General features: G+C 41.2%; 1 protein-coding gene across 1 annotated transcript in view; it reads right to left on the reverse strand.

Moving 5' to 3' along the window:
* Positions 1 to 3,587: 3,587 nt before the first annotated feature.
* LOC143030566 (uncharacterized) overlaps positions 3,588 to 12,500 on the reverse strand; it is a 17,407-nt gene continuing 8,494 nt past the window's right edge. The window contains exons 3-5 of the mRNA XM_076193719.1: positions 9,610 to 10,004; positions 6,104 to 6,253; positions 3,588 to 5,323 (exon numbers count right to left, since the gene is read on the reverse strand). Of these exons, the coding sequence (XP_076049834.1) occupies positions 4,658 to 5,323; positions 6,104 to 6,253; positions 9,610 to 10,004 (1,211 nt within the window). The 3' untranslated portion in view covers positions 3,588 to 4,657. The remainder of the gene's footprint in view (positions 5,324 to 6,103; positions 6,254 to 9,609; positions 10,005 to 12,500) is intronic.

Here is a 12,500-nt window from a genome sequence, read left to right on the forward strand (position 1 = left end):
TGATCATCGTATTTTTGTTCTGTAATGACTTATACATAAATTAGGCTTTGGCTGATTAAAATTTCGACCTAAATTGGATATGAAATTTGTCCCTGAATAAAGTAGTGCCTATAAGAAATTCGACCTCTTCAATTCAGACTTAAAAAATGGACTAAAACTCGACTAATATTTGAATATATACGGTACCTTGTAATTGATAATACATTATCGTAAGTCCAGAACATCGCCGCTATTTATGAAAAACAACTCGGCAGCAGTAAAGGAAAAACTAAAGCAAAATAATATTGTGTACAACTATTCATATACTTTCAACAAAGACACACCTCACACTTTGTCCCAAAGGCTCACGTACCACATGCAAAACGAGGTAATAAAATCATACCTGGGTCAGAAGCAGTGTCGCAAGGCACAGCACATCCATAGCAAGGCCGCTTTATTAAATCGGCGACCCCCCCCCTCTCTGTCCCCTCATGCAGAATAGGAAGAAATTTTTACTTATTCTACCACTGGAAAATATTGGAATGAGTCCTTCCTTTGGTATAGAAACATATTTGCCTGAATAGATGTTTCCTTAACACTCCCCAAGCTCTGATCGACCATCACTCCAAATTGCACCCCACACCATTATTGAAATGTCCCCATGTTTCACGGTTGACTGCGGTGTTTTGAGGTCAAACTCTTGACTACAGAGTCTCCAGACCTACACTCTTCCACTGTCAGAAAATACTGCGAATCGTGACTCATCAGAGAAAATGATAGTGCTCCAAAAGACCACAAGTCTCTCCACCATTTCAACAGCCCAAGCCTTTCTGCGCTTGATATTGGCTGGACGAAGGAGTGGTTTCCTTCTTGCAGCTCTGCCATAGTAACCCAGTTTTTGGAGATACCTGACAGCTGTTCTGGGACTGACATCAGCTTGTGCTGCTATGTCAGAGGCCTTGCAACGTGGATCCTCTTCGACATTTCTTTTGACAAGACGCAAGGTTCTTCCTGAGGGCCCGGGACGACCTGAATGAGGTTTTGTGCACTTCTTGCCCCCTCTCTGTTGAATTGTACGATCACCCTATTAACAGTGGAAAGGGGTATTGAAAGATTTTCAGATATTTTACGTTGACTAAGTCCACCTTCATGATGACCCTCAATACGACGTCGCTGAAATTCGGATAGGACTACTGCTCCTTTGGTTCATGGCATGCTTGATTAATCTTTTATGTAATCTGAAACATAGATCTAAGAAAATATACCATATAAGGTAAATTTGAATAACGTTAAACATTAAATAAGAGCAGAAATCCATTTTTCTTGGTGTCTATTCAATCCTGTCATGTCTGTGTATGTGTATATATACATATATATATATGTATATATATATATATATGTATGTATATATATATATATGTATATACATATATATATATATATATATATATATATATATACATATATAAGTCTAAAATATATTCTTCTAAAAAACGCTGTGGAAGTCGAGGACAGGTGGTATTACGGTGACACTTTGTCCTAAAAATATTCTTTAAAAAGCGCTTGGGTAAGTCAGGGTCAGGTGGTATTCTTCTTCTTCTTCTTCTTCTTCTTCTTCTTCTTCTTCTTCCTCGCGTTCTTCTTCGAGTTTTTCTTCTTCTTCTTCCTCGCGTTCTTCTTCGCATTCTTCTTCGCGTTCTTCTTCGCGTTCTCCTTCGCGTTCTTCTTCTTCGCGTTCTTCTTCTCGTTCTTCTTCGCGTTCTTTTTCGCGTTCTTCTTCGCGTTCTTCTTCCTCGCGTTTTTCTTCGCGTTCTTCTTCGCGTTCTTCTTCGCGTTCTTCTTCGTGCTGGGGATCCCGTGTTGGGGTTCCGCCCCGAGGCAGAGGACGAAGGGGAAACGGAGGGATTAGAGCGTGGAAAGGTGCGGCCGTAGGCCGCTGTTTGCGCAGCCAAACCCCTGGCGAAGCCGGGTAGGGCGAGGCCCGCGGCTTGTATATATACATATATATATAAATATATATATATATATATGTATATATACATATATGTATATATATATAATACACACGCGCGCGCACACACACACACACACACACACACACACACACACACACACACACACACACACACACACACACACACACCTGCTTTTGCCATGTCCATAGATAATAGCCAAGGGCAGAGACTTTCAAAGTATGGTATATATTTGCCTGCGCCAGTATTTACACATGATCAGAGATGGAGATCTCGTAAATTTGAAAATCTTTTTTGATAAAAAAAAAAAAATAGTAGCTCAGCAACAAGGAGGCAACAACACGAAGAACATAGAATGCTTACACGCAATGTTGTGTACTCTGAATCTTTTTAGTTTCTGTAGTTATGTTGTGCTGTTTATAAAGAATAAATGCGAATGCATTTTGTTTTCTCATCTTATTTGTTTCTCGTCCTATCATTCATTTCAATGTAACTTAAAAAATAAAGTCTTTCCAGTTTTTCCCGTTTTTCAATCCGTGGTATTTTGGGGACATCGGGTGGGTGTAAGGTTGTCCAATAGGAAGAAGAAGAAGAAGAAGAAGAAGAAGAAGAAGAAGAAGAAGAAGAAGAAGAAAAAGAAGAAGAAGAAGAAGAAGTCGGGGTCAGGTGGTATTCTTCTTCTTCTTCTTCTTCGCGTTCTTCTTCTTCTTCTTCTTCTTCTTCTTCTTCTTCTTCTTCTTCTTCTTCTTCTTCTTCTTCTTCGCGTTCTTCTTCGCGTTCTTCTTCGCGTTCTTCTTCTTCGCGTTCTTCTTCTTCTTCTTCGCGTTCTTCTTCTTCTTCGCGTTCTTCTTCGCGTTCTTTTTCTTCTTCGCGTTCTTCTTCCTCCTCTTCGCGTTCTTCTTCGTCTTCGCGTTCTTCTTCGTCTTCGCGTTCTTCTTCTTCGTCTTCACGTTCTTCTTCTTCTTCGTCTTCTTCTTCTTCTTCTTCTTCTTCTTCTTCTTCTTCTTCTTCTTCTTCTTCTTCTTCTACTTCTTCGTCTTCTTCTTCTTCTTCTTCTTCTTCTTCTTCTTCTTCTTCTTCTTCTTCTTCTTCTTCTTCTTCTTCTTCTTCTTCTTCTTCTTCTTCTCCTTCGGATCTAGAGGACTCGAGCGGATCTTTGAGACTCGAGTGGATCTAGAGGACTCGAGCGGATCTTTGGGACTCGAGCGGATCTAGAGGACTTGAGTAGATCTTTGGGACTCGAGCGGATCTTGAGGGCTCGAGCGGATCTTTGGGACTCGAGCGGATCTTGGGCGTAAGTCTAAATAAAAATATTTTTCTAAAAAACAAAAATGACGAAAATAAAAGAGGTGAATAATTTACAGTTGCTTATTTTATAGCCTTTGTTTGAAGGTGGGGCGTAGCCCTCTGCGAGCGAAGCAAGGTGCGCCGCAGGCCAAGCACCATAGAGCGTATGCATTTAGTGAATTAAAAAGTACACTAGTGCTAAATCCCCAGCTAACAAAAACAATGGGTAATGTAATAATAATAATAGTAATAATAATAATAATAATAATAATAGTAATAATAACAATAATAATAATAATAATAATAATAATAATAATAATAATAATAATAATGATGATAATAATAATAATAATAATAATAATAATAGTAATAATAATAATAATAATAATAATAATAATAATAATAATAATAATAATAATAATAATAATAATAATAATAATAATAACGGAAATAACAACGATAATGGTAATTATGATGACTGTGATGATGATATTGATGCTGCTGCTCCTGCTGCTGCTGCTGATATATCTAAAAAGGTGACCAATATGTATTTGTTTATGTACTGTATAAATGTGTATATTTTCCTGTGTTACGTTTTAACAAAGTATGTCAAAGTATCTTAAAGTTCATGGATATATGACATTTGTTATTGTCATTATATTTCACGTTGTATGTAACATATAGTATGCAATATGTATGTTGCTGTGTCGATTATGAGATGAAAATAGTTTCAAGGTCACTTATATCAAAAGATAAGTAAAAACCCACTTTGCATGCGCTTACAATCACCTGATCCACTGCTAATTGGCACATTCTTAGTGGCGAACAGGAAAGCGCCTTATAGATATACATATGCTGTCATAATGTTGGTGTCTTACGAATACATAAAACTTCACTGAATGTCTTGAATAAAGTGGCACCAAAATGTATTTCATCAAACATTGTCGCAAGAAATTGGGAGCATAAATAGTTGTACACCACAAGTCCATCACGTAATCTAAGACTATGGTGAATCACACTGCTTTAAGCTCTCAAATAACAATAAACAGTGAGGAGAAGGAAAAGAACGGTTTCTGTGTGTCAGTTCCTCTTGCGTAGAAAAGTAGGAAGTGGGGAATAGATTAGTGATGCTGATACAGAGATATCTCTAGCGCAGTCTAGTCCGAGTGCAGGCTAATCAGGGCTGTACATAAATATGGAGGTGAGAATGTTGAGAGGGTTTCAAGACGTAAGACGATGAGGAGATAGTTTATCTCTCAGACCACAAATAGCAAGTGCCGGTCATTATTCTTTATCGTTGTCAGTGATTATAATATAATTCTTTAGCTTCTTTGTTTTCAAATAACTAACTGCAAGCTTTAAATAGGTTTATATCGTAACACTTTTGACAAAGGTTCCATTTCAACAGCACAACTGTGCTAGACAGACGTCGTATGACATCCATTTGTGTTTGAATGCTGCTCAAACGCTTGCTGGATTTCGACAAGCGGTCGTCCTTTTGTTTCGGGAAGCCAACTCCAAACGACAAAGGCACCAAGGAGATTGATCACTGCAGGGATAAGGAAGACAAATCGGAGAGAAATGACATTTGTCATCCATGGGGTAACAAAAAGAAAGGTGCCATACGTGATGCAGTACATCATGATGCAAAGCGAACAGCCGACCGACTGAACAGCTGAAGGAATCACCTCCCCAAGCAGGATAGAGGGCACTAAGTTGATTCCTCCCGATGAAAATATTATGAAACATATCAAGGAGACTATCACGAAGACTTTGGGTATGAAGGAGAAAGTCAAGGAAACGAAAGTTGAGACCAAAAATAAAACACTCAGAATCGAAGAGCCGATGTAGATGGGTCGTCTCCCGCAGAGGTCGGTGACAAATGACCCGATAATGACGACGACGATTCGAACAACACCCAAGATTGTGGTGCACAGGCGCGGGTCGAGAGTCATTCCAGCCTGAGTGAAGACCAAGGTGGAATAAGGCGTGACGATGCTATAGCCGTTGGACCCATAGCAGGCGAAGATGATCGCCATCAGCATGACAGGCTTGTAGTTGCACGAGTGTCGCATTTGGTGCATCTGAAATGTAGAAGCCATTGTTATTCATGAAGGATCCTTTGGCTCTGTCTTCGGGCTAGTGTCTTAGGAAACAGGTAGGGCAAGGCAAAACTATAAACGAGTTGGGATGTCTTCAATAAATTCCGCTGACTTAACCAAAACATTCCATTTAGGACAGATAGAACTATCTAAAAAGACATCTGTAGTTTAACTGCAATCATGACCTTAATATGCATGACCACAATAAGAAATACTCTACATATGCTACAAAGGGAAAATTCAAAGTAACTTGAGTTTACTTCTTAAGAGAAATGGAATCCAGTAGGCTGTTATTGACTAGCAGACAGCTAGGTGGTCTATGGTAAGGTGACCACAGTAGAGAGAGCTAGGCCACTTTGATACTTGTCCCAGCGAGTTTGACACTTTGACCGCGATTTTCGCCACATGTGCTCCATTTTGGAATTTTATAAGAGGGAAGGACTTCCTTAAGGTCAACAGGTTGACTGGAAATTGGGACATTTGTGTACTATTTTGGCTTTCGCCAGGTAATGTTGATTAGCTCAGGGGAAACCTTCTGCAGTTAAGTTAGGTGCAAAATTGAATTATGTTAACCTCCTCCACACTAGGTGACATTATTCCTTTTAACTTGACTGCTTACACATGTATTCTACTCGCCTCCGTGGTACCCCCTTGACGATGAAAAGCATCATGAACGTCACAAAAAATATCTCGAACAACGACATTCAAAACCCCACTAAGGGGCATGAAGAAAGGCAATAACATGCACATAGATAATCCTACCTCTTCTCTGACCCCTGTTTTTTTACTCCTCAGAGTGACGCACTGTTTCACCTCCTTAAACTGGACTTCGAAATCGCCAGGAGAGTAAATCGATTTGAGAACTGAGACGGCAGCATCCTCTCGCCCTTTCTTGACCAACCAGTACGGGGACTAGGGAGAAAAGGATCCTGAATAGGTTTAACGTACTTTACTCTCTCTTTAACACACATATGCACACAAACACGCACACAAACACACACGACTCGGTGGCGCAGTTGGTAGAGCGCTGAACTGCTACTATAGTGGCCCGTAGTTCTTGGTTCGAATCCTGCCCAGGGCCGAAATTATTTCGGTACCACTGCGCTTCGGGTCGTTACTCTGACTCTCGTGGGCGGGGAGTTGTGTGTGTGTGTGTGTGTGTGTGTGTGTGTGTGTGTGTGTGTGTGTGTGTGTGTGTGTGTGTGTGTGTGTGTGTGTGTGTGTGTTTGTGTGTGTGTGTGTGTGTGTGTGTGTGTGTGTGTGTGTGTTTGTGTGTGTGTGTGTGTGTGTGTGTGTGTGTGTGTGTGTGTGTGTGTGTGTATGTGTGTGTGTGTGTGTGTGTGTGTGTGTGTGTGTGTGTGTGTGTGTGTGTGTGTGTGTGTGTGTGTGTGTGTGTGTGTGTGTGTGTGTGTGTGTGTGTAAGGTCATAGCATTACCCATAGATCGGACCTACGAGCTCTGAGCTCTCTTCCAGGAGGGAAATAGTTGTCGATCACGAGTCCAACACGTGATCCAAAGACCAAGTGAATACATACACACAAACACACATGTGTGCGCTCACGTACACATACACACACGCACATACGCACACGCGCGCACGCGTGCGTAACGGAATTTGTGAATTGGAAGGAAGTGGAGGAGTGTTGCTCCAGAAAAAGCAATAACAAGATATGCCAGCGTGGGAAGCTAGAACAACAGGATGGACGTTGTTACCCAGTTCTTCTTTATACTCAACGCGTTGTAGTTCATGGCGGCTCGCTTTCCGCTAATCAGCGCGCAAAACGACCGAGACGACCTAGGCTGTGTAACCGAAAGTAGGGACCGTGACTTACGGAACAGAGCAACGACGACATTGGCCCATCAGCGCGAACTGGCCAGGGCGCCTCAAAACCTCGCTAGCTGATATATAAAAGCCGATGGAACATGACAAGAGCATTGATCACCAACACAGCCGCCCAGGAGGACAATCGTATATTCACATTCAACTGAATGTGAGTATACTCATACCTGCCCTCCTCTGGCCGGCAAAATAGCTCCGCTACTTCAGGAAGTCTGTTTCGGTAGCCGGAGGCAGGATATGACTTTCCCTATATATATGTACAAAATAACCCGTTGGATGTACACCCGCATAGAGCCAACAACAATACCTGCGTAGCATACACACACAAGCATATCGCAAACAAAAATATGACTACACGCACAAACACCTACCTAAGTTTGTTTGTTTTTTCTCCTACTGAAATAAATTTAACTTCTAACTTTCTCTTCTACTGCATCTTCTCATTTCAGTTCACTAAAACTATTTCCACTTCTCTGACTGTCCGTACGACTTAGCCTGCCACTCTTTGCCTAACTTTGTTGGTTGAGGTCGAGTTGAATAGATATCCCTATAAACGCCTTCCCAGAAAATGATGTCAGCCTCCAGCTCCAAGTCTCCTGCCCATGCTTTCTGAGCCATGCAATAAATATCCCCTAAAAAAGCGCCTGGTGGCAACAGCCCTCTTTCATGCACATCTATCTTTTCATTTTCATAAAGACATCTCCTCCCCTCATACAACTACCAATCCCGCGCGAGTAGGTGGGGTTTTCTATGTAATCCATAGTCCATTGATCCCCTCGAAGCCCAATGACAAGCATACCTCTCAGGTAGCTATCTCTCTCTCTCTCGCCACCTCCCCGGAGCCGCAGTGGTCACCTTGGAATCTCTCCACCTCTTCCAGCTGCCCGACGCTTGGACATCGAACCAAGCAAGCAGCCATCTCTCCTCCCGCACCCGCAACCAACAGTCGCTCCATTCCACGGAATCATCTCGACTACCAACCCCTGGTGAATCGCCACAGTCAACCCGCAGTCCCGTGGGTGGCGCGAAACATACACACACATGATAAGGAAAAACAAGGCCAGAGAATGAAGTATGAAAATAGTTTTATTAGAAAGTGATAGACCAGAAATTGAGAAAATAGTAAATAAGTAAATAAGAAACGGAGGCAATATTACAAATCTGGAAGAAAACAACTAAGTGAAAAAATTACAGGATCCTGTTTTGATAATGGCCAGGATAGAAGTCAGTGATTATGTGCGGGAAATACAGCCTAAGGAGAGAGACAAGAAAAATTAGAAGAGTGAGGTCAGATGTGAAGAAAAACACTGGTGCCGAAGATGTGGGACTAAAAGAAGACATAGGTGAGGTAATAGTTTTAAGGTTAGTAACTTGAAGAATTTATAAAATAGGATGTATATGTGTCAAAAGTGGGAGAGAGAAAAAAACAAGAAGAAAGAGAGAGAGAGAGAGAGAGAGAGAGAGAGAGAGAGAGAGAGAGAGAGAGAGAGAGAGGAGAGAGAAGTGTTGGTTTATCAGAAGGCGTGGGATAAAAAGAAAATATGGCTGGCATAGGATAGGGGCAAAAAGAGAGAGAATGATATAATAAAGGAAGACTACAAAACAGGTAAAAGTGATCATACATTAATCTGAGGTTAGAAAGAAATATTCAAAAGATATCATTACAATCGTAAAGACAGTTCTAAACTCCTCAACAGATCTGTCAACAATACACTGAAACACAAAGAAGGAACCGCCAATCTAAATTATGGAAAAGTCTGAAGAAGCAAAACTGCAAGTGAAAATGGGGAATGAAAATTTCCAATTGGTATTGGTTATGAGTAGTGTCTTTGAAGAAAGGAAAAGAGTTATTAGAGATTTAGATACAAAGTTGGGAGTACAGATTGTATAGAAAATAGTGGCTACCGTAGATATAAAATATAGGGCCTGGCAGCATCATCAACTGAATATCTAAGGAATACAGAGGTAAAAGGATGGAAAATAATCAGGATATGTATGTTCATTTGCAAAAAGGAAGGTGTCCCTAGGATGGACACGGAGCGATGTGGTACCAACTTAGAAGGAAGTAAACACGAAGGAATTTCTGAATTATAAAGTAGCACCCCTGACTAGAATGATAGATAAATTTTGCGAGAAATTGTAATAGCTGGATAAAATATTTGGGAATGGACATGTTGGCAGTTAAACAACCCAGATTCAGAATTTGAGCAATCGATGTATTACAGAAAAGAGACGATTGGGTGGAGTGTGTATAGTCGGAAAAAGCTATTGGCAAAATAAAAGAAAACAAATTATTAAATATAAGTAATAATAATTGTAATAACAATAAAAAATCACACACTCGCGTGCACGAACGTGTGTGCGAGTTTATATAGTATATGTTCACGGACAAATACATTCATAACCCATATAATGCTAGTATACGTACCTCAGGTACGAATAAGATGGAAAATAAACAGAGAATAAATGGTGTAGCACAGAGAGTCGTCGTGAGGTACCAGGGTAGGAAAATATTAGCCACGTTGATCTGCAGAGAGGCCAGGTTCGTGAAGAACCTCGGAAGACTTGCAGCAACCCCTCGGATCTTGGGAGACACCAGCTCGCTCACCAGAGGTTGCGACACCGTCACAATAAAGGCATAGGCGGGGCCGGTGAGGACACGACCTATGAAGAGCTCTGTTTTAGACGGGGCGAGGCCCATCATCAACCAGGAGACAATGGCCAACACAAGACCCATCATCGTGGATCCCTTGAGTCCAACTAAGCTGATGAAGATCCCAGAGAGTAAGATGAATGGGATACTCGAAAAGGTGGGTAGGGATGCTGGAAAAGAATATCCTCACTTAGCTTGTCATTTAACTTTGAAATATATAAATGAATAAGCTATTCTAACGCAATCGTGTTCACTTATACCAATAAATAATATTATAGAAGTATGAAGAGTACATCTATTCATCATCCCAATTGAAGCTTAGAATTGCTGAATAGAAACTGTTTATTGCCTTCCAATACAGTATGACTTTTCAGCCATTCATATATTTCCATTGAATTTGACTCATCACATTAAAGGATGACTGTGCCACATGCATTTGCAAGAACTATTTTAGGTAGCAATTTGTGATGTCTCTAAGAGTTCCGTCACTTCCACAAGTGACGTGTAGTTTTGTCATTGCATCTCTGGTGATTACAGGGAACTTTCTCTTCTGTTTCTGAAGCACTAATGAACGTTTCTACAAGGTAAACATAAGAGAGTTCACGTAAATGGAGTCTATAGCGACCCTCATACATCGTTTACCTACACAGTCCAGGAAATGCGAAAAGAAAACACATGTCCAACCTACCAGACCACTTAGACACAATCCCTTATTTACAGAGTGTTCAGCACTGGGAGTACATACACACGGCCACGGCATAACTGGGGTGAAAGATCTCTGACTACAGCCCGAGAAAGTGGTTAGGTTCTTCTGTAATTCTAGTGTCATGATTCACTGACGCTGAGCTAACTCCGGTTTGGTGTTCTTCCTAAGGTATCCATCATCATGGAACAATATTAAAGAAAGTTAAGTGAAAGGAATGTCGAGGGTATCTTTGAGGGTTAAGCTAAACACACAAATCACTTCAGAATTGCTAGGAAAACCTTCTTAAGTATGCATAGGTGTATTTTTCTTGAAGGCTATGGCGACCTTAGTAGTGGTCAATATACGTACCTCACACGTACTCCTTTTCTTTTCCGGCCACTTAGAAAAAAGTAATTGACAAATTCTAAACTGTTACAACCTTAATGATGGAGGCCAGAGACTTTTGAATACTATTTGTTGCAACCACACCATTAGGAATATTCATAACTTCTCCACGTGGATGCTCGTTACAACTTGAAAGGGATGTGTCATAATGTCTTCCACATGCTGTACCATCTCTTGAATATTCAGTTCATCTCGCTTCATTGCAGATGGACGTTATCTTTCGTGTCCAAACTCATTTGGGTGAGTCTTATCTCTACAACGTATGGTTCCTGATTCTTCTTCTTCAAAGCTATGGCAGGTTCCACCTGAGTAATACCACTTCTATCCTGCTGTGACCAACAATCCCACTCTTTTAGCATTGCTTATTAATATAAATTCAATGCCCATGTCACTCCACAGTTGAAGCTACCTCCTGTGTATCAAAATTAGAATTGGTAATTTTCAAACGCTTTTTTGATGTCTGTTGGCAAATCACCCGTACCAAGCAGATAAAAAGTAGCCATCTTGGGTAGTGCGTGCTAACTGTTGCAAAGAGGCTCCAATAATCTTCTCTCTTAGCTCTGATATTTCTCATATGTCATAAGAAATGTTGGGAGAAACCTTTGTCCGGCAGTGGACTCAGAATGAATATTGACTGACTGATATTACAAGTGATCGCCACAGTTTGGGAATTTCTGGTTTAAGGAAATCAGTGCCCACGCTTATCCATAGCCAATAAAGCCCTCCATAAATATACCTTCTCTGCTCAGTGCTTAGCAGTATGAAAAATAAAGTTCAATCACCGAAAATATTTTATCTTAATCACCATAAGATATCCAATACCTCCTTCTCTTCGCATTCTCTCTCTTTCTCTCATGTACGTATGCATATATGCATGTATGCACGTCTACGTGTGTGATGTGTCTGTGTTCTATGAGACGGACGATAGCGGGGCGAGAAAGACAGAGGCGCCGATTAACAACAACAAATCTAGTTTTATTGGTTGGTCTTTACATACTCTGATCTTCACGAAGCCTTGAAGCAGAGGATATCAGACTTTATCCCCATGCTTAGGTAGTGGTGTTCTTCGCCTACCTAGAGAAACGGATTCAACACTTGATAATACCGCAAACCTCCCACTAATCATCGCTAACTCCCTGTCCGCAACCCGTGAAAGTGTGTACCCAACCCGGGAGGGTCCTTGTCCTTGAGCCTCAGTTGAGAATCGTTGCCCTGATGCCTGCTGTTCCACAGCATGAACGTCCCAATGGCATATCACGTGTTATCATAGGACAGGAGCTGGTAAAGAGAAACGTAAACAGCGCGTTTTTATCAGTTGTACAACTTGCAACTAGAAAAACGATGCGACTGGAGTATTTCGGTGATTCACAATTACGTGTACCTGAGGAACATAACACAGGCACCCAGACACGCTGGCAATGATAATCAGTTACGACTATACCTCATCCCGCTCCAACCCTTCAACATCAGGGGTCTTTTTTCTTCCCTTTGCTACCTACAGGCCACCTTGTTCATTTCCCCGGCGCCCGATAGATAAAGGTCTACCCTGGTGCCTCGGCGCCCAGTCCAGAGAGCC

Source organism: Oratosquilla oratoria, chromosome 12 (assembly GCF_046742065.1).
Source record: "Oratosquilla oratoria isolate Oo_2021 chromosome 12, ASM4674206v1, whole genome shotgun sequence".
Lineage (NCBI taxonomy): Eukaryota > Metazoa > Arthropoda > Malacostraca > Stomatopoda > Squillidae > Oratosquilla > Oratosquilla oratoria.